Here is a 19,593-nt window from a genome sequence, read left to right on the forward strand (position 1 = left end):
CCACTAGCTTTGCTCAGAGCCAGGACCTGGGAGGCACAGGCCACACCAGACAGACACGGTGCCAATGGAATGGAACATTTAATTGTTTCTGCGGTGCTCCCGGACGGGGATTGCGGGGCCTTTGGCAGAGCCTTGGCTAATGGAATCAACAAAGGTGTCCATCAGCCAGTGCCAGGCAGGGTGGCAGCCTCAGGACTGAGCTGAGGACAACCAGCACTTGGGCTGTTGCTTAAGACAATTTCTGAGACCGGTGGGTGAGGAATGTTGCTGCTGAATGGAGAAGAGGGGGCTTACAGTTAGGGGAGGAGAAGGGGTCTTGGGTTGAGGGGAGAGGCCCCCCGTTCAGGTTAGGAATAACAGGGAAGTTGGTCACAAGGTCCTTCATGGCCGGGGTGATGGCTGGGGAGGGGAATGTGATGACGAAGTCCAGGGGGCTGACTTGGCTCAGGCCAGTTTCAGGAACTCCTGCAGTGTGTTTTGTTCCACAGCCTCCACGAAGAGCTCATAGTCCTAGGGGAGGGGAAGAGAAGCGGTCACCAGAGTGCTGGTGTTCTGTCTCAGGTCTGACTCTGGCTGGTATCCTCCTGTAACGCTCCCTCCACCCCCACCCGAGGCCCATACCCCACAATACTGGTCCCCGTTGACAATCTGGGGTGGGGTGGCCTTGGGGTTGCCGGCCAAGGCTCGCATCTCGTCCCGCAGGGCGTTGTCTTGGGAGATGTCCACTAGCTGGTACTGGATGCGCTTCCCATCCAGGATGCGGGTCACCTCACTCTGCTGGGACTTGATCTGGGGGCAGAGGGCGGGTAGAGGTTAGCGGGCAGCCTGGAAGGTTGAGGGGGAGAACCCTGGGCAGGGACAAAGGGGCTGTGGTCAGGAGCTATGGTCCCCCCTGTCTCTCTACACACCCTAGGGGAGGGTTCTGGCCACAGGGAGTTGGGAGGATGAGTCAGGCTTGTGGTGGTGTGGGAGGAGAGAGGGACCACCAACCATGAGGAGGGGAGTCAGGGTGAAGGTAAGAGAGAAATTCAGGGTGGGGAGAGCCAGGAGCTCAGCAAGGGGAAAGCAGGGCAGGCCTGGGTGGAGGCTGGTAAGGGGCCACCCCCGCCCCAAGTATAGACACAGTGGAGAGAGGAAGGGCTAGATAAGGACAGGGTCAAGGATCGGCCTCGTAGTAGGGGTGCGGAGGACCCAGGATGCCCTCAGTAAATGTTCAAGGTTCAGGATGGGGCTGTAGAACCTGCCCCCAGCCCAACTCCCGGAGGCCATGCCCAGCACCTCGGCGCCCCCGCCCTGGGGGCGGGTCCCAGGCGCTGGGTCCAGAGCCCCGGAACCGCCGCCCGCGCTCTAGCCCAGGGCGCACACTCACTTCGCGGGAGCCGGTGACCGACGTGCTGTAGACGCGCAGGCCGCTCATGCTGCGGGTGGACCGACGGGAGGGCAGGCAGACAGACGGCGGTGGCAGCAGCTGCACGGCCTAGAGACGAGGCCGCCGCGCTCGGGAGCGGTTTCCTTCCTGCTCAGCCCGCGAGTCACCGCTCTCGGGACCAATGGGCGGCGCGGACAGGCGCGCGGCCGGGGCGGGGCTTGCGCGACCCCGCCCCGCGCACTGCCGGGCCCCCTCCCCTCCCCCTGGGGGACTGGGCGCGCCGGGGACCCGCGTCCCACGCAGGGCTGCCCGTTTCAGCCCTCCCCGGCCTGGGGCTCACAGTGTGAGGCCAGGGAGCGATCTGACGGAAAGGGCGGGGGGAGGGGCTTGGCAGAGGCCGCCTCAGCCTCGCCCAGGTTTGCTGCACCCAACTGGTTGCCCTCCCCCGGGTGCCACGACGCCGCTGCTCAGCTTTGAAGGTTCGGGGCTGTTCTCAGTTCCCCGCCCAGGGAACCTGGCTCCAGTCGAGCATTGTCCTGTGGGCCACCCACACATAGCTAACCCCGCGGGGCACGCCACGACAGTGACAACCCCTCGCTGCGAGTTTTCCCCAGAGCTCCTCTCCCTCCGCTCAGATAGGCAGGTTCAGACAAGGGTGGTGGCCGGAGACAGGGCCACGCCCTCAAAGAGCCAAATGGGGGCCAAGGTGAGAAAGGCTTCTAGCTCTGGACCCGGTGCAGGCAGAAGCTGGCAGTGGGGTTCCCGAGTCTGGCTGGGCCCTTGTTAAAAATCCACAGCTGGTCTGGGGGTGGCCCCAGCCCCACAGGGACTTCATGCTGCATACGACCCTCCAAAAACTTACTACCAGCAAAATGCAGGGAGTACAGTACGAGGCAGCAACCAGCCCAACTTTGGAGACTCAGCTATCTGTCTGGGGTGGGACATGACACCCCTCATAAGTCTCCCCAGGTCCAGGGCCCCAAGAATAACCCAGGAAGACAAGCCTAGCTCCTGGAGGCAAACACAGTGCCCTGCCTTGCTCTGGGGAAGCCACTTCCCTGCAGCAACCCACAGGCAGCAGACTTCCTTGTCAGGATTACTGAAACTCCATGACAAACTTGCTGTATGACTCAGGGCAGCGTCATGCAATAGAAAGTGCTGTAGGAAGAGATCTTATCCATCTCCACAGACAGAGGAGCAGAAGTGGTAGAGATACAAACATGAGGCTGGACCTGCCAAAGTTCCCTCTTTGCTGCTGTTCGGAGAACTTGGCTAAGCACACAGGCTTTGGCCCTGATAAGCCAAAATGAGGGGTGGAGTATGAATGGCGATGGAAGGCAAGGGAAAACCAAGGAGTCTGTTAAATTTTTATTTTGTAAACAAAATAGGCAATACAAACCAGTTGACATAACAAGGATTCATATAAATAACTGCTTATAAACTTTATGAGGAAAAATACCCGTGAGCATGGTGGCTGGGCTCCCAATTCAGGGTGGAGACCAACAAGGCAGCTTTGATTTTAGCAGGCAGGAGCCCAGAGGCTGAGGGGACAGCTGGGTGGGGATGCTCTGAATGGAGGGTTAAGTCACTCCATAAATAAAACACCAACTTGTAAAAACACTTAAGAAGGAGTTTCATTCAGGCCTGGGAGTGAGGTCCGGGATGCTGCCCTGCTAGCCCAAAGCTTAGCAACCACCTCCCAGTGGCTGGCTCTGGACTCCTGAACTGCTCAGGACTCCCCCTCACATGGCCCTGGCTCCAGATCTAGAGGAAACCTTGAGCTGGCCCAAGGACCAGACACAAACAACTACAAGATGCTCTCTCAACAAAGAGGCAAGAGAAACCAGAAAGCAGAGCTCCAAAGGCCCCAGAGAAACAACTAAAAACACAAACGCTATACCTTGAAGCTGACCTGTACTGGCTACTCTGAACTCTCAAGGAGCCCAGAACAGGAAAGGGAAAGGACCCCCGTCCCCAAACACAAGAGAGGCACAAATCAAAGGCCAGGCCCTGGCCCCAGCCTTGGGGGAAGGGGGTGAGCAGCTTGACAGTGCCTTGTGGTATCAATCCAGAACCATAGAGAAGAGTTTGCACTCAAAGCCCAAGAAGGGGCTACCTGGCCAGCCTGAGAACAAAGGACAAAGGGGCTGTGCTAACTACATGACCAGGGCCCAAGGGCACGGGGCAGCTCAAGTGGGTCTCCTGTAAATAGGCATGATAGCACAGATGAAGGAGCCCTGGGTATAATCCCCAGGCCCCCAATCCTAGCAAATACTTTGCTAATGAACAGATCACCCTGAGGCATCAGTGAGAATAAGAGCCCTGAGGAAGGAGGAGTGGGCCTGGGCCTAGGAAAGTCCAGAGCCAGCTCAGGCAGGTCCCAGGAAGGCTGGCACAGAGGGCCGGAGGATTCTCAAACGGCTACTGTTACTGGTACTCAGCCTTTCCCGGCCCTTCTAAGGAACTTTGGGCATCAGCACGACCAAGGTACAGAGTGGGAATGAATGTGGATCCATCCCAAAGGATGCGGAAGGGAGTTAAGCAGCCTGTTTGTTTGCCTTTGACATCAGCTTGTTACCGGTAACAGTCCGTGAGGATTTACCTGCAGTTAATTAGTAACTCACCCTAAAAGAGTGAATCAGGATGACAGGATAAATGCAACCCAACAAGGCAAAGCCAGAGTTGGGCAGGACAAACAAGATTCTCTCACCGGCCCTTGGCCCTGTATGCAGGCTCACACCTCCCCCCTCCCACCCCTTCTCTCCGGGAATAGCAGCAGATAGGAGGCAAGAGATTGTCAGGGCAGGACCTGCTGGACGGTGCTCTCAGCAGACCAGATTCTCCCTGGGGGAGCACAGCTTGTCCACCCCCAGCATTCCTCATTGTGTGACACAGTTTTCTCCCATGTCCTGGGCATATCTATCTGACATGGTGGTCCTTAAGTCCTCGATGTCACGGCGTAGCTGCTGAACCTCTTCCAGTTTTCTCCTGATTACATCTGGCTTCTGAAAATCTAGTTGAGTCCCTGGGTGCACAGCTGGGGAGGAGAAGAACATTTTGACAGAATATTAATAAGTAAGTCAGAAGACACTTCCATGTGGAGGGGGCAGTGTGGACAGGCAGTACCCTAAGGCCTGTGGTCTTGGAACACGGCACTTTTGACAAAACAGCTGGGGATAATGGGCTAAAAGTCCTGCTGCCTAAGGGCCACTTCTGTTTGTCCTACACCCAGGTACCCATAAGGATGCCTGCTTCCAAAACAGATTTACTGAACATCTAACTGGGAAAGGTAGATAGAGGTGAGAGGAGAATGAAAGCCATTATCTCCTAGGTCCCAGACTAGTCTAAGGACTCACAGTGAATGCCCAGGAGCAGGGAGAGATTGGGGTCGTGGCCCTGGGCCCTCTGGGTCACAATGCTACAGACAGCCTGCAGATCTTGAAGACAACTGGACAATTCCTGGTGCAGCTCAAATGCCAGCTGAGCTGTGTCTGATGAAGACGGGGACCCTGATTGGGCCTGTCGCAGGTGTTCTTGGAGCGTCAGATTCTTCTCAATGAGGTCCTGATTCTGTACTGAAAGCTGAGCAGATAGACAGGTGAGCACGTTAACTCAGGTCCAGGGAGAAGCAGAGTAACTGCACACGAATGTGGATATACATATATGGTGTGTTGAGGGGAAGCTACGAGACAAAGGCAACGTTCCCCCCTCCCCACTCCTACTAACAGACTTTGCATTGCCCCTTCCCCCATCAATATCAGGCTGTTGCTCCTGCAGGTAGGTTGGGCCCACAGGACCTCAGCACTGGAGAGGAAACTGCACCCCAGCAGACTGAGTCAGCAGCCTCCAGGTTTCTGTTCAGGAACCAGAGAAGATACTCCCGCTCCTCGGAACTCTATCTGAAGCCAGTCCCTCAGCCAACTCTGTTAGCCAGGCTATTAGAGAAGGCTTAACGTGAACTGTGAAATCTGAGGAGACACTGGTTTCAATCTCTCCCTGCCACCCTGACAAAAGTGGCCACCAGCCAGCTTGATCAGTGTGTGTCAGAGGAATAAAGTGGGCAAGAAAGACAACATGACAGCTAGTGGCTACTGGGAAGGTGAAGGCTAGGGGCTAAAGAAGCTGCTGACCTGGAGGACACAGTGCTGAAGAGTGCCCTGCCTTTTCAGCCCTTCACCTCGGTAGAGTCAGGCTTCACTACAGAGACCAGCTCATTCACGTGTATCTGTGTCTCTTTCTCTCCCTTTCCCACAACAGCTTTAACATACTCTCCTTCCCTTCCTACCACTATTCTGTTTTAAAGACAAGGCATAGAGTTCCTCCACTAGTCCCAGCCCTTCACCCACACTGGGCCATATGACCATCTTTGCTCTGGGAGCCTCCTTCCTAGGCACTTGGCCAGTGACCTTGACCGCCCCCTGCTGACAGCTCTGTTTACTCCAGGAGGATCACCAAACCTTCAGTCTTCTTGAACCCTTCATCCCCAACCCCACAAACCTGTGGCTGCAAGAAGACAAAATAAGAGAGAATGATTTTCCATATCCAAAATGCATTACTGGGTAATTACAGCCAAAGACAGGCTTAGGACCTTTAATATAAAGGATGATGCAATGTTCCTTCTTACTCCTCCAAAAAAGACTTCTCAAAATGTGGGGGGTCTTGTGGGAGTAGGGATGGGTCGAGTACACAGAGAAATTAGGTTTGTAAAGACAATGCCAAGAGGCCTAGCTGGTGCTGCTCACCTCTTTCACAGCTGTGCGAAGCTGCTGCAGGGCTGTCTCCCTCCTTTGGGCCTCCTCTTTCAGGGCCTGGCTTGTTCCTTCTTCTTGAGCCACTTCCTGTTCTAGGCTCTGAATCCCATGACAAGGAGGGTGGGAGAACACATCAGAGGCAACAAGTCTGGGTCAGACCACATCACCTCTGGTCTGGACTACATAATAGTAAAGCCCCACCCTGCCCACACACTGCTGCTAAGATTATTTTGGAACAACCCTGATCTGTGACTTTCCATCAAAACCCTTCTTGAGCCCCTGACCATGTACCATCCGAGGTCAGGCTCCTCAGAAAAGCATTCTTTTAACAGGTCAGCCTGGCCTTTACCTACTTCTGTATCTTTACCTCTTTTTACCCTCCACATCACCTCCACTCTAGTCACACAGACTGACTGACTGGCCTTCATCCCCAAAGATTCCAGCGCCAATACTGTTGCTCACTTTTCTTTGCTTTTGCCCAGAATGCCCCTCTGCTCTGTCAGTCACCTGGGAAACTTCCCACCTCAACCTTTCTTCATCTGCAGATCAGATTCAATTAATCCCAACCTTGCCCTGCTACTAATACTCATGGCTCATGAGTACATTTGTTGGCTGTGCACTTGATTCCTCTATTAGACTATAACTTTCTCGACGGCAAGGAATGTCGTTTCAGTTGAGTTCAATTACTGATTGAGCACTCACTACTGACAGGCACTAGGGACACAGAAGACACCACCAGGCATTCCCGTCTCTGAGGAGCTCACAGCCAAATGCCCTTGACAACTGTTGTTTAGTCACCAAGATGTGTTCCACTCTTTTGCCAGCCCATGGACTATAGTCTACCAGGTGCCTCTGTCCATGAGATTTCCCAGGCAAGAATATTGGAGTGGGTTGCCATTTCCTTCTCTAGGGATATTCCCAAACCAGGGATCAAACCTGCGTCTCCCGCACTGGCAGGCGGATTCTTTACCACTGAGCCACCAGGGAAGCATTGTATATTAATAAAATAAATGGATGTAAACATTCACTAGGCTTGACTATCTCTTTAGAGGACTTGAAATCTGTGAACTAAATAGACCCACATGATGGCAATGGTAGAATAGAAACTGCTATTAATATGGAAGAAGTTCCCAAGACACCCTGAGAGTACATTATAGCATAGTATATTAAATGCTTTTGACAGAGATGAGAAGGAGTCGAGGGCATGCTCTCAGTCACCTAATCTAGTTCTGTGTATGTGTGTTTATGTATATAGGGGTGGTCAGGGTCAGGAGAGGGAGGTATATATAGACTTGTTATCTTTTGCCTCTCATTCTGTTCATTCCAATTTCCCTCTGGTTTTGAAACTGATTTGGACAAATTAAGTATAAATAATATTTCTGAGCTTTTCCATTTTGTTTTAATAAAACATTAAACAGCCAAGGAGAACGTCTCACCACCACAAAAGACCCAAGGTGACCATTTTGAATCCACCTAATTCCACCAAATTCACCTGACATTTTAATTTGTCTTAGAAGTCTCATCATGGGTAAATATACATTTAAAATGTTGTGGAGGGCTTCCCTGGTAGTCCAGTGGTTAAGAATACACTTTGCAATGCAGGGGACACTGGTGCAATCCCTGGTCCAGGAAGATCCCACATGCCTTGGGGCTGGTGAGCAAGCCCCTGTGCCCCAACTACTGAAGCCTGCACACCCTAGAGCCTGTGCTCTGCAACAAGAGGAGCCACTGCAATCAGAAGCCTGCATACTGCAGCTAGAGAGCAGCAACCAGTTGCTCCAACTAGGGAAGGCCCTCTCAAAGCAACAAAGACCTAGCACAGCCAAAAATAAATATTTTAAAAATAAATAAATAAAATGTTGTCAAGAGTTCCAGGAAACATACTTTGAGATCCATTAAAAACTACTAAAATCTTGGGATTTTAAATGGATGTAGGGAATTCCCTGACTGTCCAGTGGTTAGGACTTCCTGCTTTCACTGCCAAGGGCCCATGTTCAATCTCCAACACAGAATTAAGATTCTGCAAGCTGCACAGTGAGATCCAAAATAATAACAGTAATAAAATAAATGGATGTAAACATTCACTAGGCTTGACTATCTCTTTAGAGGACTTGAAATCTGTGAACTAAATAGACCCATGAAGGCAATGGTAGGACTGAGCTTTCAGCTGTTCCTCGGTGGAAGTGCATTTCACCTGTTTTGGTATGAAAGCCTCTTTTAAAATCCAGAGAGAACCTGTACCTAGACTTTCTTGGAGAACCCAATTAAGGACACTCCTACTCTGGTCCAAAATAGAAACCAGGAGTTGTCTTTAATTTCTGCAACAGACTTGCCCTCCAGCCTTGCCTCTCTCCAACTGCCAATCTTCTTCCACACTCAAGTGTGAGCTGCAAACCTGACTACATCACACCCCGACGAAATGCTACGGTAGATTCCCATCACCCACCTAAAGAATAAAAGCTAACTTCACTGGACAGTCCAAGCCCTCCCATAGCCCAGTTCTCCAGCTGCCACCTTACTCAACACGCAAACGACTTACATAAACCCTGCTGTCACATGCCTTCATGTTCCTACCCATGATGTTCCTTCTATCAGAATTTCAATACCATCCTATGCTAGCCTCCTCATTGCCTGGCTAACTCCTCCTCCTTCTTCAAGCCTCATGGTCTCCAGAAACCCTTCCTTGATCTCCCCTACTTTCAATGACTCTTTTATGCTCCCGCAGGGTAATATGGATGCTCTCACTGCACTGTGCTGAATGAAACCTCTTCCCAACAAGATTGTAGGCCACAAGCACTGATTTGGTCTCATGCTTGTACCCCTGGATGTGTGCTAAGTCACTTCAATTGTGTCTGACTCTTTGCAATTCTGTGGACCACCTGCCAGGCTCCTCTGTCCATGTGATTCTCCAGACAAGAAGACTAGAGTGTGCTGCCACGCCCTCCTCCAGGGGATCTTCCTCACCCAGGGATCGAACCTGTGTCTCTTACATCTCCTGCACTGGCAGGCAGGTTCTTTACCACTAGCACCACCTGAGAAGCCCGAAGCTGGTACTCTTAACACTGAGTAAATCGCAGGGCAAAGAATAGGGTTGGCTGAATTCTAGAAATTCCATCAAGTCCTGCCCATCATGTCCCAAGGATTCCAGCTCACCTGTACTTGTGAGTGCAACTGATCAATCTTCTGCTGTTGCCTCTCCACAATCTGAAAGGCAAAGTTATCAAGGACGATTGCAAGCACATGCTAATAGTGGGGCCAGATGGCAAGAGGCTGCACTAAGATCTGCAGTTTGACTATTATCACAACTGGCTACAGCCAATTAATAGTGAGAACAGAGTGAAAACAAGAAATATAAACCAGACTCCCTATCCTGGCTACTTAGCTTCACAGTCCTGTGCTCCGGCAGAGGTTTAAACAAAGAGGAACACAACGCGGAGGACCTATGACTACCATGGGGAAGTCAGGTGGAGAGAGACCCCTTCACCCTGATGACTGTCGGCCAGTAGAATCAACTTCATATACAGCCAGTGTACCTTCTGGTTCTTTGGTAGAGGACATAACTGAAAATTCAGTTTAACGAAGCCAGTCCTGTTCAGGGCTATGACAGTTTTTCACTAATAGCTTTGGTCCCACTGTTCAAGGAGGGAACCTAAACAGGTCCAGTGTCCTGTCCTATGAGACCCCAGGTACTCTCTGAACCGTTTCTGGGTCTTTTTTGCTGACCTTCAAACAAGTCTCTCTGGTAGGTCCTGGGCTCCTTCTTCTATGCTGAATTAGGGCCACCTCACTGGCTAACACTCTGCTCAATGCAAGAGGTTCTGTAGAGGGCCTGAGTCATGAAGGAAGTGTACCAAGCTTCAGTGCACCATTTTGGTACATCTAAGTTTGGATATTCAAAGGCATGCCCTTCCCTAACTTTGCTTGTCAGTACTAAGGATGGCTATCTAAAATGTGAATTTATTATGCAGGGATGGCTTCTAGGAAAAGAAAGGAAAAACTCTGGGTAACAGATGCTAGGGGGCTTAGGGCCAGAAATTCATGGTTCCCTACCAAAACCCAATCTTCTGCTTCCTCTAAGCCTACCCCCTTACGGCCTGGACGCCCTCAGTCACCTTTCGAAGGGAATCACATTCCTTCTGCCAAGACTCCATTTCCACGTGGGGACCTTGTCCTTGTTGAGCTGGACCGTCTGCACCGGCACCTTCCACACACTGCTTATCTTGCAGGCTGAAAGACAGTAGCCTCTTCAAGAACTCTAAATCAGAGAGATGTGGCTTTGATTCCTGATACTGCTATTTACTGGGCAAGACAAGTAGGCCCTTCCAAGCCATAGCTGGGGATAATTGCTTAGGTCTGTTTAAAGTAGGGAATGCCACACAGAAGCTGCTTGCTCAGTCTATGTTAGTTCCCTTCCCTAGAGGTCAGCACCTATACAATGTGCCAGCAATTCTTTACCTACCCAAGGCATCTTTATGCTTAGATATTTAAAAGTAAACATTCATCACATGTATTTAAATGACAAAAGTCACACATATAGGATAGAGAAATTTTAGAAAATACAGAAAAACACAAAAAGTCCTTTTTTCTTTGCACACCCAGTCTGGGACAGACCCAACTTTGTCCCCTAACCACAATCACTTTCATCATGGGCCATATGCTGAGATAAACAACAGGGTTACTGTGGTTGAATGTGGGATGAGAAATCCAATCCATCCCATTAAAAACTGGATTTGGTCCAAGAGGCTGTTGAAACACAGCCACGACATTTTCAGAAACTGCTATTAATATGGAAGAAGTTCCCAAGACACCCTGAGAGTACATTATAGCATCTTGTTTTGTTCTCAGAATCTGCTGTGTCAATTGAGAGTAATCCCTAGGGCTAAGGAGAAGTAACAGATGCTCCTGGTAGCCTTCACAAGATTCACCATGTGGATAACCCTCAGTCATCAGCACCAGGATCTACTTCTGCAAATACAGATAATCACTTTCCAAAGTGCTCCCATTCATTCAACACATACATATTCAAGAACTATTACCCAATACTATTATGATGCCAGGCACTGGGTTGGATCTTTCCAAAGGACAGTGGAAAACCCCACTGCACCACTATACCACTCACATTCCATCTCAAAGACACAGTCCCTGCTCATAAACAGTTTTCCTATTACTTACAATCCAAAGAAAACAAAGCTCAGAGAAGTAAAGTGAGTTGCCCAAAGTCAAACAAGCAGTGAGTAGGGTAGCCAGGACCAGAACCTAGCTCTCTGCTTCTTTTTAAACCCCTCAGGGATATTTGGAGAAGACAATGGCAGCCCACTCCAATACTCTTGCCTGGAAAATCCCATGGGCAGAGGAGCCTGGTAGGCTGCAGTCCAGGGGGTAGCTAAGAGTCGGACATGACTGAGCGACTTCACTTTCACTTTTCACTTTCATGCATTGGAGAAGGAAATGGCAACCCACTCCAGTGTTCTTGCCTGGAGAATCCCAGGGACGGGGGAGCTTGGTGGGCTGCCGTCTTTGGGGTGGCACAGAGTCGGACACAACTGAGGCGACTTAGCAGCAGCAGCAGCAGGGATATTTACCTATGTTGGGTGGAGGAGAAGTCAGCTTCCCTCTGTCTCAGGCTTTCCAGTTGAACCTCCTTTTCTCTGCAGGCTGCCTGGGTCTCCTCCAGCAAGCTCTCCAGCTCAGTCACTCTCTCCTGCAGCTCTGTGCTCTTCAACTCAGAATCCTTAAGCTGAGAGACAGGATTCCATGCTTAGGTCAACAAGCAGGGAAGACTTTAGGTATATTTCGAAAACTTTGCAGTTCAGTTGTGATGTGAGTCTGGACCTGACTCCTTTGGGATTTTCCTTTCAGGACACCACAAGGTCACTGCATGCAGCAAAGGTTGAGAAAGCCCCTACCACCACCCCCAACTTGCCCCAGGTATGCTTGGTCATTGCTGCTACCTGCTGGCTCTGTTTCTGATGATCTTCCAGAGTGGGCAGGTCAGCCAGGTAGCGCTCCAAGGTCTCAATACGCTGCTGCTTCTCCCGGTTCTGCTCGGATTCCTTCTGACATTTCTTTTTCAAATTATTAATATGTTTATCACGACCCTTGACCTATTGGAAAGAAATGTTAAGAATCCTTCTCCACTGACCCCTCTACCATCTTGAACGTTAACTATTTTCTTATAAGTGAACACTGTCTTTGACCTTAGGACTATAACTGTTTTCTACTACCATGAAGGCAGGAAGTTGAATAAACTTTGCCATTGGAGATTAGGACATAAAATGCAGAGTTATCACAACCAGAACTTTCCGTTCAAGGGCAAGGAAGAGGGGATTCTTGGGCAGTTTTCAAAACCTGGTAGCTCTACTGTATAATAAAAGAATTTCTCTGGTATTTGTTCAAGTTCCTGGAGGTAACTTCTAAACTCTTAGAATATCCCAAATAATAAATATGTCTTTGTTATTCACAGTGGACCAGTTCAGTTCAGTCGTAAAGAGTCGGACACGACTAAGCATCCGACTCTTTGCGACCCCATGCAATGCAGCATGCCAGGCCTCCCTGTCCATCAGCAACTCCCGGAGTTCACCCAAACTCATGTCCATCGAGTCGGTGATGTCATCCAACCATCTCATCCTCTGTTGTCCCCGTCTCCTCCTGCCCTCAATCCTTCCCAGCAACAGGGTCTTTTCAAATGAGTCAGCTCTTCGCATCAGGTGGCCAAAGTATTGGAGCTTCAGCTTCAACATCAGTCCTTCCAATGAACACCCAGGACTGATCTCCTTTAGGATGGACTGGTTAGATCTCCTTGCAGTCCAAGGGACTCTCAAGAGTCTCCAACACCATAGTTCAAAAGCATTAATTCATCTGTGCTCAGCCTTCTTTATAGTCCAACTCTCACATCCATACATGACCACTGGAAAAACCATAGCCTTGAGTAGATGAACCTTTGTTGGCAAATTAATGTCTGCTTCTTAATATGCTATCTAGGTTGGTCATAACTTTCCTTCCAAGGAGTAAGCATCTTTTAATTTCATGGCTGCAATCACCATCTGCAGTGATTTTGGAGCCCAAAAAATAAAGTCAGCCACTGTTTCCCCATCTATTTCCCATGAAGTGAAGGGACCAGATGCCATGATCTTAGTTTTCTGAATGTGGAGCTTTAAGCCAACTTTTTCACTCTCCTCTTTCACTTTCATCAAGAGGCTCTTTAGTTCTTTGCTTTCTGCCCTAAGGGTGGTGTCATCTGCATATCTGAGGTTATTGTTATTTCTCCTGGCAATCTTGATTCCAGCTTGTGCTTCCTCCAGCCCAGCATTTCTCATAATGTACTCTGCATATAAGTTAAATAAGCTGGGTGACAATATACAGGCTTGACATACTCCTTTTCTTATTTGGAACCAGTCTGTTGTTCCATGTCCAGTTCTAACTGTTGCTTCCTGACCTGCATACAGGTTTCTCAAGAGGCAGGTCAGGTGGTCTGGTATTCCCATCTCTTTCAGAATTTTCCACAGTTGATTGTGATCCACACAGTCAAAGGCTTTGGCATAGTCAATAAAGCAGAAATAGATGTTTTCCTGGAACTCTGGTTCCTCTGCCTTTTCTAAAACCAGCTTGAACATCTGGAAGTTCATGGTTCACGTATTGCTGAAGACTTGCTTGGAGAATTCTGAGCATTACTTTACTAGCGTGTGAGATGAGTGCAATTGTGGCGGTAGTTTGAGCATTCTTTGGCGTTGCCTTTCTTTGGGATTGGAATGAAAACTGACCTTTTCCAGTCCTGTGGCCACTGCTGAGTTTTCCAAATTTGCTGGCATATTGAGTGCAGCATTTTCACAGCATCATCTTTCAGGATTTGAAATAGCTCAACTGGGATTTCATCACCTCCACTAGCTTTGTTCGTAGTGATGCTTCCTAAGGCCTACTTGACTTCACATTCCAAGATGTCTGGCTCTATGTGAGTGATCACACCATCGTGATTAACTGGGTCGTGAAGATCTTTTTTGTACAGTTCTTCCGTGTATTCTTGCCACCTCTTCTTAGTATCTTCTGCTTCTGTTAGGCCCATACTGTTTCTGTCCTTTATTGAGCCCATCCTTGCATGAAATGTTCCCTTGGTATCTCTAACTTTCTTGAAGAGATCTCTAGTCTTTCCCATTTTATTGTTTTCCTCTATTTCTTTGCACTGATTGCTGAGGAAGGCTTTATCTCTCCTTGCTATTCTTTGGAACTCTGCTTTCAAATGGGTATATCTTTCCTTTTCTCCTTTGCTTTTTGCTTCTCTTCTCTTCACAGCTATTTGTAAAGCCTCCTCAGACAACCATTTTGCTTTTTTGCATTTCTTTTCCATGGGGATGGTCTTGATCCCTGTCTCCTATACAATGTCACGAACCTCCATCCATAGTTCATCAGGCACTCTATCAGATCTAGTCCCTTAAATCTATTTCTACTTCCATTGTATAATCATAAGGGATTTGATTTAGGTCATACCTGAATGGTTTAGTGGTTTTCCCCACTTTCTTCAATTTAAGTCTGAATTTGGCAATAAGGAGTTCATGATCTGAGCCACAATCTGCTCCCAGTCTTGTTTTTGCTGACTGTATAGAGCTTCTCCATCTTTGGCTGCAAAGAATATAATCAATCTGATTTCAGTGTTGGCCATCTAGTGATGTCCATGTGTAGAGTCTTCTCTTGTGTTGTTGGAAGAGGGGTGTTGGCTATGACCAGTGCGTTCTTTTGACAAAACTCTATTAGCCTTTGCCCTGCTTCATTCCGTACTCTAAGGCCAAATTTGCCCATTACTCCAGGTGTTTCTTGACTTCCTACTTTTGTATTCCAGTCCCCTATAATGAAAAGGACGTCTTTTTGGGGTGTTAGTTCTAAAAGGTCTTGTAGGTCTTCACAGAACCATTCAACTTCAGCTTCTTCAGCGTTACTGGTCAGGGCATACACTTGGATTACCATGATATTGAATGGTTTGCCTTGGAAACGAACAGAGATCATTCTGTCGTTTTTGAGATTGCATCCAAGTACTGCATTTCAGACTCTTCTGTTGACCATGATGGCTACTCCATTTCTTCTAAGGGATTCCTGCCCACAGTAGTAGATATAATGGTCATCTGAGTTAAATTCACCCATTCCAGTCCATTTTAGTTTGCTGATTCCTAAAATGTCGATGTTCACTCTTGCCATCTCCTGTTTGACCACTTTCAGTTTGCCTTGATTCATGGACCTAACATTCCAGGTTCCTATGCAATATTGCTCAATGGACCACAGCGTACCATAAATGCATTTATGCTAATTAGATGACTCAGAACAGGAACTGATCACTACAAAAACCAATGGAGTTGAACCCAACTTCCTGTGAAAAGGGGACAAAAACAGGAGATTTGAGTTCAATCATGCCTATATGATAAAATCCCAATTAAAAACTCTGGACACCAAAGCTCAATGGAGCTTCCAGGTTGATGAACACATGCATGTGCTGGGAGGATGACAGGTTATAATTCCAAGAGGGAAAAGGTATGGAAGCCCTGCTTTTAGGACTTTCCCAGACCTCGTCCTATTTGTCTCTTGGCTTATCGTGATTTGTGTAACAAAACTGTCATCTGTGAAATTACTGAACCTGAAGGTGTCATGGGAACCCCTGGATTTATAGCCAGTTGGTCAGAAATATAGGCAATCTAGGGAACCCAAAACTTGCAGTTGGCATCTGAAATAATAAATAAGCATAGTCTTTTGGGGGACCGTGTCCTTTAAACTTGTGGGGCCTGATGCTAACTCTGAGTGGTTTGCATCAGAACTGAATTGCAAAAGTATATATAACCGTATAGGTAGTATACATACAGCCCACCTGGTCTATTCTGATGAGACAGGTAATGGATTCCTCTCTAAACACTTCATATTATATAAAGCTAAGCAATCATCTGGAAGGGCTAAGGAGACTGTAAACTCTTTGAGAGAAGGGGCTGTGTCCATTTTGCTTTTATCAAATCCCCAACACACAGCACAATGCTTGGCACTAAGCAAGCAATCAATTAAGATTAGTTGAATGGAACCTTTTCTTTACTATTATGGCTTTTTCTTTGGCTTATGAAAAAGGAAGCTGGAGATAAAGCAGAGAATAAGGCAGATTTATTGATGCCAAAGAGGCTCAGGCCTAATTTGATCCAAAGACAATACAGTACTAAGAAGGATCCCTGAAAATCAGTTAAAAGCTTTACCCCAGGTACAATCTGTATCGTTCAAGCTCCATGTGATTCTCCAGACTCTCACATCTTAATATGCATCAGAATCACGTGGGAAGCTTATTGAAAATGCTGATGGCCAACTCTTAATTTAAAAAATGGTAGGCCAGTCAGAGATGTTTATTTTTTCTCCCTTCCAAAATATTTCTAGAATGACAGGCATAAAATAAAATACCAATTTTTAAAAGGCAACAGAGGAGACAAAAGTATACAAGATAGGGGCTTTCGTGACGGTTCAGTGGCAAAGAATTTGCCACTGAAGAGACTTGGGTTTGATTCCTGGTCTGGAAGATTCCACGTGCTGTGGAGCAACTAAGACCCAGAGCCACAACTACTGAACCCACGCTCTAGAGTCCCAGAGCCACAACTATGGAAGCCTGCATGCTCTGGAGGCTGTGCTTCATAAGAGAAGACAATGAGAAGTCACACTACAACTGGAGTGTAGCTCCTGCTCACCACAACTAGAGAAAAGCCCATGCAGCAAAAAAGATGCAGCACAGCCCCCCAAAAACAAATAAGAAAAGTATGTAAGATAGTTCAAGATGTTTTCAGAATATGAAAGGGAATGGGAGGGACAAATGATTTGGAGCAGAGGAGTTATAATTTGCAGTAGGAGTCACAGACAACTTGGAAGACAATGTGCCCTTCACAACCCACAAGAATCCCTTTACTTGAAACACAAGATACCTGAGGCAGGTAGGTATCAGCCATAAACCTGAAAAATAGGGGAATTCACTGGAAGTCTATATTCAGGTTAGCTGGATATCATTCTCACCCTAGGTTTTCCCAAAAGGAGACTGGAGATTTATTCTTTGAGGAGAAATCAAATCAGAGAGAGCCCAGCTCAGGGGTATCAGTCATGGCAGAGAGAGACAGAGAGTGAAGCACTGGGTTGAAAATAAGCATAAATAAGAATCTATGTGTAGAACTATGGGACTTTAAATCTAATTTCCTTCTCAGTGTTGAGAACCCAAAGGCCAAAAGCATTCCTGTCCCCAGCCTCCCCACCAGGCAGCAGGCTGAAGATTCTTTTTTAGAGAGAGTAAGATGAGACATCAGATATTGACATTTAAGGGTTCCCAAGTGAAAAGGGAAGACTAAGTCTGATCATCCCACAGGGAAGCCCACCAGGCAACTTCCATGAACCCAGAGCTTCCATGCAATTTAAAAATACTGTATTCTTAAATATGAGCACTCTTTCATTCAAGGATCATCAATCCTCTAACGTGTAAGACACAAAAACAAAATAAGACCTGAAAGAAACACTATAAGCAGATGCAGATATCCCAAAAGGCATAATCAATATCATCAGAGAAAAGATACTGCATTCATGAAACAAAAATAGCAAAAAAATGCAATAAGTAAGAGAACACTATTCAAAAATACAGACGTATATGTCAGGAGAAAGAAAAGAGTTGAGGACAGCTAATTCTGTAGAGTGGGGCTGATATTGATATTGATGTTGATGTTTGATAACATGTTGGTTATTTAACTTAGACACATGTATTATTTCGATTACAAGTTTTTTTTCTCTTTTTTTTCAAACAAGCCTCTAAGTCCACGCTGTACCAATGCACCAATATCGCCTGGTAAGATTGTCAGAAATGCAGAATCCCAGGGCTGTCTCCCCTTCCAAAACTACTGAATCTGGATCTGTATTTTCATCAAGATCTCCAAATGATTCTTAAACACATTAAAGTTTAAGAAGCACTGCTTTAGCTGACTTTGATGCAAGTGGTCCAGAGCTAAACGTTATTAAACTGGTCCCCCAAGAATATCTGTATTAGAGCAACCCGTGAACAGAACCAGAAGATTTAGCTCCTTCTATGAAAACCAATCTCAACCTGAGGCAATTCTAAGAGCACTGGCAAATATGTAAAAACTCCCAAAACAACTGCATATGTGGGATTCTTCACCTACTTTTTAGGTAGAAGTGAGAAGAAATCATGCTGAATGATGTACCACAGGTACATCTTGCAACAGTACCATTTGGTATGACTGGTCAGACTGGTTTTTCACCTAGGCCAGCTGGTTCCCCATCACAACCTGGGACAGGGAGAGATTATACACTGTGATAGTTTTGCGGGGATGAAGCAGGTATGAAGGGTTCCATTTCAAACAAACCAGTCCTGCATGAGAAGTCAATGTAGGGTGTCTCACCCAATTGTCTCCTCCAGGTTCCAAGAACAGTTTGGCAGGAAAGGGCTGACTGCCAATTCTTTTGTGAATTAGAAAGCTATCAGCTCCTTAGCTCACCCTTTCTTCTTGTTTCTTCCCTTCCTCCGAATGCTTCTGCAGTGCCACTCTGAGTGACTCTCTGATGAGCTGGACTTCAACTTCTGAAGCAGAGAGTTTCTTTTCAAGCTCGATCTTTTCTTTGCTCAAGGCTTCTGTCTTCTGTGCAAACTGTGCACGTAAGAAAGTGTTCTCTCGCTGCAATTCCTGCAGAAAGATTTGCAATATGTAACTGTTCCTTACCTTGAGAGTCCCATGTACTTTACTTATACCTAGCATACTTTGTGGTCGAATATCAATTTTCTCTAAGAATTTCTGCAAGCAGTGCTTCTCAAAGTGTGGTCCTAGGACTAACAGGGGCTTCCTTGATAGTTCAGTTGGTAAAGAATCCACCTGCAATGTGGGAAATCTGGGTTCGATCCCTGGGCTGGGAAGATCCCCTGGAGAAGGGAAAGGCTACTGACTCCAGTATTCTGGCCTGGAGAACTTCGTGGACTGCATAGTCCATGGAGTCACAAAGAGTTGGATACAACTGAGCGACTTTCACTTTTAGGACTAACAGCTTCAGCATTACCTGGGAACTTGTTAGAAATGCAAATTCTTAAGTCCAACTCCCAGGCCCAGTGAATCAGAAACTCTGGGGATGGATGTTAATAATGTGTGTTTTAACAAGCCCTCCAGGTGATTCAGATGCACACTCAAATTTCGAACCACTGGCTTAAAGCAATATTCAAGGACGAGTCATGTAACAAAGGAATACAGGACAATACATCAGCAGACCTGGGCTCAAGGCCTGGTTCTCCTCCACTCATTCTTTATATGACTTAAGGCAAATTCTTCCTCCTTCCTGGGCCTCAATTTTCTCATCAGTAAATGAGAAGACTGAGATATATTTTATGTAATGGCCATTCTCACACTAACATTCTGATTCTCCAAAATGGAACATTGTCTTAAGAAGCCCACTAGGTGGCAAAGCCAGTACAGTACTATAGTCTGTCTA

At 47.4% G+C, this 19,593-nt stretch overlaps 2 protein-coding genes across 4 annotated transcripts in view; both read right to left on the bottom strand.

Annotated features, from left to right (window-relative positions):
* Positions 1-59: 59 nt before the first annotated feature.
* SH3BGRL3 (SH3 domain binding glutamate rich protein like 3) lies at positions 60-1,549 on the bottom strand. Its single transcript, XM_061392561.1, has 3 exons — positions 1,370-1,549; positions 622-789; positions 60-510 (listed from the first exon to the last, which is right to left on the bottom strand). The coding sequence occupies exons 1-3, from the start codon at positions 1,415-1,417 to the stop codon at positions 445-447; spliced, it is 282 nt and encodes a 93-aa protein (XP_061248545.1). The 5' UTR covers positions 1,418-1,549; the 3' UTR covers positions 60-444.
* A 1,175-nt stretch (positions 1,550-2,724) lies between these two features.
* CEP85 (centrosomal protein 85) overlaps positions 2,725-19,593 on the bottom strand; it is a 36,573-nt gene continuing 19,704 nt past the window's right edge. For all 3 annotated transcript variants that reach the window (XM_061392510.1, XM_061392489.1, XM_061392500.1), the window contains exons 7-14: positions 18,615-18,800; positions 12,072-12,224; positions 11,703-11,857; positions 10,233-10,347; positions 9,274-9,324; positions 6,112-6,219; positions 4,726-4,951; positions 2,725-4,406 (exon numbers count right to left, since the gene is read on the bottom strand). In XM_061392510.1, coding sequence (XP_061248494.1) covers positions 4,249-4,406; positions 4,726-4,951; positions 6,112-6,219; positions 9,274-9,324; positions 10,233-10,347; positions 11,703-11,857; positions 12,072-12,224; positions 18,615-18,800 — 1,152 coding nt within the window. In that variant the 3' untranslated portion in view covers positions 2,725-4,248. The remainder of the gene's footprint in view (positions 4,407-4,725; positions 4,952-6,111; positions 6,220-9,273; positions 9,325-10,232; positions 10,348-11,702; positions 11,858-12,071; positions 12,225-18,614; positions 18,801-19,593) is intronic.

The sequence above is a fragment of the Bos javanicus genome, chromosome 2 (genome assembly GCF_032452875.1).
Source record: "Bos javanicus breed banteng chromosome 2, ARS-OSU_banteng_1.0, whole genome shotgun sequence".
In the NCBI taxonomy this organism is placed as follows: Eukaryota; Metazoa; Chordata; class Mammalia; order Artiodactyla; family Bovidae; genus Bos; species Bos javanicus.